This window comes from Panicum virgatum, chromosome 4N, assembly GCF_016808335.1.
Source record: "Panicum virgatum strain AP13 chromosome 4N, P.virgatum_v5, whole genome shotgun sequence".
NCBI classification, from domain to species: Eukaryota; Viridiplantae; Streptophyta; class Magnoliopsida; order Poales; family Poaceae; genus Panicum; species Panicum virgatum.
The window spans coordinates 49,385,660-49,390,370 of record NC_053148.1 but is presented as its reverse complement, the minus strand read 5'-3'; the positions used below and the strand labels follow the sequence as shown (position 1 = coordinate 49,390,370).

The following is a 4,711-nucleotide window of genomic DNA, read 5'->3' as shown; positions in this document are numbered from 1 at the left end:
ATGATCCTAATATATGAGCGTAGATGTGGTCATGTCATGTCATGTGTCCATGAAGAGGACATCTGTTGCAAGTGTGCCGCCCGCGACCGTTGAAAGTAGGCGACGCACGCGTGGCGGCAACCGGAATCCAATTTCAACTCTGCACCTGCGGATGAAGTCTATCTTATTAATCTATCCCAAGGAAATGGAAACCTGTTCTATCAGCAGCTTTGGCTTTGCCGACATGAGCTTCTTCATGCATGTGTGTGTGGCTGCAAGAGATAACATCGCCAGTTTTTGTAACTCGTGCAACTGCAATTATGACTTTTTTCAATCAGTAAAGATAGTCTTAATTTGCCACTGTCTGGATACCTAACCTGTCACTGAAAGTCTGAAACTTTTCGAACATTTTTTTTTTCGAACACTGAAAGTCTGAAACAGAAGTTCATATCCTCGCTCTAGAGAGATCCACATGCAGACAAAAACAGCAACACATACGAGAGGCCAAAAACAGCTTAGCATGTTGGATAGGACAATCCGTGCAACTTGATTGTCCTTGAGTCAAGTGGCTCCTGATGATGTGTCTGATGGTTTGCTAGGCTCTGACGACTGACGGATGCAAGAGCTTGTGATTCAGAAAAGAGGGAGGGAGCCTGATGTGGATCTCTATCGAGTGAACCCGGCTGTTGGACGAGAAGCAACGCAACTCACAGGATCATGCAGAGGCCTCCCGTCCTAATCACGCCCGCGTGGCAACGTTGACAGGGGGTTAGTTCGTCCGTCCGTCCGTCCGTCGGTTTCTTTCCCTGTCCGGCCTCTCCTACGGGCTCATGGATGGCTGGATGCTCTTATTAATCTTCTAATAATGCCATCATGACAGTTGACATGCATCGTCCCTTTCATTCATTCCCAAGCTTACCAATGCAGCATGTTAATTACAGTGTTGAATTAGGAGAGGAGGGTTCCCTGGCTAATTAGTAGCTGACCGACGACAGCGCCCGTGCCATCAGCTAGCCTGTTTAGTTCCTCCATGAATCTCTGAACATGCATGACGAGAGGCTGAGGGATGTTGCCGGGTAACTGGGTTAAGTTCAGGCATGTCAGCATCTTGAAGGGAGAGGGCAGATGAGGAAGAAGATGATGCCATGCCATGATGGCAAGGCAAGCTAGAGACTAGAGAGAGGGGGGAGTAGGAGGAGAGTCCAGAGCAGAGAACCAGGAGGAGTTAGCTGAGCGGAGCAACAAGAGACACATGTATTCGTGAGACGGGCGTGCCTTTGGCTTGTTGCCCAGAGGAATATGTGGAGCTACAGTGGATCCGTCACTATCACCAAAAAATAAAATAAAAATGACCTTCAAAAAAAATAAAAAAGATAAAAAATTGTGGTCTTGGCCATGTCCATCTGCACGGTATCATCTGCCCGTACGGAAAAGGACGTGATCCGTTTATATAAGTATCTTATTTTCTCGATATATATGCATGCCGGCCGATGATTAGTCTGGCATACTTTATTTTGTAAGGGGGATTATATTTTTTGTTCATACACGCCAATGCGCTAAGCAATCCTCCTAATAATCATTATGCTTATTTTGCACTCCTTCCCGTCAAGAATCTCACGTGTCTGCAGTGACCAACCCCTCTCGATCCCTCCGTTCTGCCTCTGCCACGCGTACTGCGTACTGTTTGTACTTTCTATGCTTTCAAAAAGAACATTGCAGCGTATGCTTTCATATGTACTTAGAAACATGAAAAACATGCAAAGACGACCCTTACACACCTACTACTACTAGATAGATATTTTGAATTTCATCAATCATCACACATGGATAAACTCCGTTGCCAAGACCAAGAGTGAACAGTTGGAGAGAACTTCACCATCGGTGAACAAGCTAAGGTTCTTTCTTGTCTGACTTATCTGGAATCCACGGGACCAAGGAGTGCATGTCGAGGTCAAAGTCAAACATATATTTCTTTTAATTCTCTCCACACGTGAAACCTTTTACACTGCTAGTATATTATATTTATATTATATTGGTTGGAGATGTAAAGATGGAGAGGATGATCCAATTTTTTTGTCATGTCCCTTTGGGAGGCATCGTTTTCATCCACTGATCGACAGGATTACAGCGTGCGAGAGCGATTCACCAAGAGAATTAGTACTCCACTGGACTGTGGATGTGTGCCGACGACAAGAAGAATGAAAACTCCCATTTTATTTTACCTAGCAACAATCCACCCTCATAGTTTTTACTACTACGCACATGCAAACAAGTATGTGCCTGATGTCCATGGCTTTCTTGTGTGCGGCGGAGTCAGTCTGTTTCTGCCCCTCTCTACTGCGGCGCCGCTCTCTCTCTCTCTCTCTCTCTCTCTCCGCAGACTAATAATAGAATCTTTCCTTCTGAACAGTTGCAGTACCAGGTCTCTCTTCCCTCTCTCTCACACATATATGACGACAATATTTTCAGAAGAAGATTGTCGTCTTGCACGCCACTTGCAGCTGGCTGTTGGACGGCAAGTAATAGTATACAATGCTAGCTAAGCTAGTCATTGAATAGCACTGGCTATATGCGTGCAGCACAAAACGAGTTCAAAGCGGACCATGATTACCGGCGCTAATGCATCACTAAACCCATGTTTGATTGGGAGAACAGAGGAGATGTGACAAAAGAAGGGAACACGCACACTCAAATAAAAAGAGGCTTTGCATGCTATGGCCCGGCTAGGTGCTCCTTTCCCTCTTTGCTGCTCAAAAAGGAAGACAATAATCAGGTGAGCCCCGCTTAATTATAGATCGCGTTGTGGGGATGAAATTGTTTCCTACGAAATTAAACTCTTCATTACAATTTCTTTTTGAAGATTACTCTTCATTACAGATTAAACTTGTGGATTTCGATGGAGGAGAGGATTGAGAGCCATTTCTTTCCCAAAGAGAATACCACCAACCGGAATCTCAGAAATTAATCTCGAAAGATATATGCCAACAACAACTGGTAGCACCTAGCATTCGATCACAAAAGAGAAACAAGAACTAGAATACAAGAGAAAGAGAAAGGGAAATAAAGAGAGGGCAGAGCATAAAGTCTATAAACACTGAAACATGAACGATTCTTTGATTTCCTTTTCATCATCATCATAAGAAACCTAGAGAAAAACTAACTCTAATGATCGACGATTCTTTGTTTTCCTTTTCATCATCATAAGAAACCTAGAGAAAAACTAACTCTAATGATCGATCGACCCATCCATCCATATGTCCAAACCTGCAGATCCACGATTACGCTAATAACTCAAGCAACCAACCACGATCCTTCGATCATACGATCTGCGGCATGCCTGCATCTAAAAAGTCCTAATAATCAAGACAAAAAAACCTAAATAAAATAGGTACTATATATTATTGTTTTTGGATCCATGCATCCGCTGGAGATCTCGAACCCCGCATCCCCGCATCATCCCCGCATCGCATCAGGCGCGGAAGCACCCCGCGATGTGGAAGTGATCTCGAACCCCGCATCCCCGCATCGCATCAGGCGCGGAAGCACCCCGCGATGTGGAAGTGGTGGTGGTTGTTGTGGTGGCCATGGTGGCCGCCGTCGCCGGAGACGAAGCCGGATGAGATGTGGTGGTGGTGCTTCTGGTGTTGGATGATGCCCTGGACGTGGCGGAAGTGGTCGACGCCGCAGGGGATGGTGATGGCGCCCTTCTGCTCGAAGCCGTACTCGTCCTCCGCTGCCTTGAGCAGCGCCACGAACAGCGGGTGCTTCAGGTACCCCACCGGCACCACGAACCGCTCCTCCTCTTCCTCCTCCCCGCCGCCAGGCCCCACCACGCGCACCGCCATGCACCCCTTGGGCGGCATCGGCGGCGACGACCCCCCGCTCCTCGAGCCCTCCAGCGACGCCGACGAGGGCTGCTTCTTCAGCAGCTGCAGGTGAACCCCCATGGATCGATCGATCGGACAGATGGCAGCACGGTCGAGAGGACGGACGACGGCGCCGCACGTCAGAGCGACGCGGCCGGGGAGGCGCGGCGGCGCGGCTGCTGCTGCATGGCGGCGAGGAGGAGGCTGTGGTTGGTGTGCGCTGGGGAGGGCGAGGCGCGTGTGCTTGTTGGCTCGGCGCGACACGGCCGGCTGGATTCTTCTTGGCTTTTGTTTGGCTCGATCGAGGGGTCTCTGCGGGGAGGGAGGAGGCGAGTTGCCCGTGCAAGTATAAGAGGAGAGGAGGGGAGAGGCGTCCGCGTCCGCGTCCGTGTCCGTCTCTGGGTAGGGTTGGGCTGCAGCAGTTGTTGCACAGTATCTGGGATTTCCTTTCCCAGTATTTATGTAATGCAATTTCCTTGGTCTATCTTAATCGAATAAATGCCATTAGGGAGAAAACATCGCGTCATAAATCCGGGTAATCAGGAGCGCTCCTTTCCCTTTCTGTAGATTCCTTTTCCCAAATTCCCAAATTTAATTTAATCACAGGTATTTTTATTTTTCTTGCTATACGTAATAATGTCTAGGAGTAGTAGGTGTCTTTTATTTGAGCGTGTTGAGAGGACGAGTATCTAAATTCCGTCGTGGCTGGTCGGTACGCAGGCCCTGTGTCACATAGCCATATAGCCTAGGGACGGATTTTTCTCGTTGGTCATTCATAATTTGTATTTTTATATTATATGCTAGTATAGTGCCCACTATGAGTAATATAAATTTTACCTAAATTTACGTGAGATCACTAACTCTGT

General features: G+C 47.6%; 1 protein-coding gene across 3 annotated transcripts; it reads right to left on the bottom strand.

Annotated features, from left to right (window-relative positions):
- Positions 1 to 2,931: 2,931 nt before the first annotated feature.
- On the bottom strand, positions 2,932 to 4,218 carry LOC120668808 (auxin-responsive protein SAUR32-like). Of its 3 annotated transcripts, none has more exons than XR_005672575.1 (3): positions 3,484 to 4,218; positions 3,189 to 3,411; positions 2,932 to 3,124 (listed from the first exon to the last, which is right to left on the bottom strand). XR_005672575.1 is itself a non-coding variant. In XM_039948605.1 (2 exons), exon 1 carries the CDS (start codon positions 3,924 to 3,926, stop codon positions 3,510 to 3,512), a length of 417 nt encoding a protein of 138 aa, XP_039804539.1. In that variant the 5' UTR covers positions 3,927 to 4,218; the 3' UTR covers positions 3,066 to 3,426; positions 3,507 to 3,509. The 3 variants fall into 3 exon arrangements, 1 of the variants encoding a protein (XP_039804539.1); XR_005672576.1 differs by having other exon boundaries at positions 3,189 to 3,426; positions 3,507 to 4,218; XM_039948605.1 differs by having other exon boundaries at positions 3,066 to 3,426; positions 3,507 to 4,218.
- Positions 4,219 to 4,711: the final 493 nt, after the last annotated feature.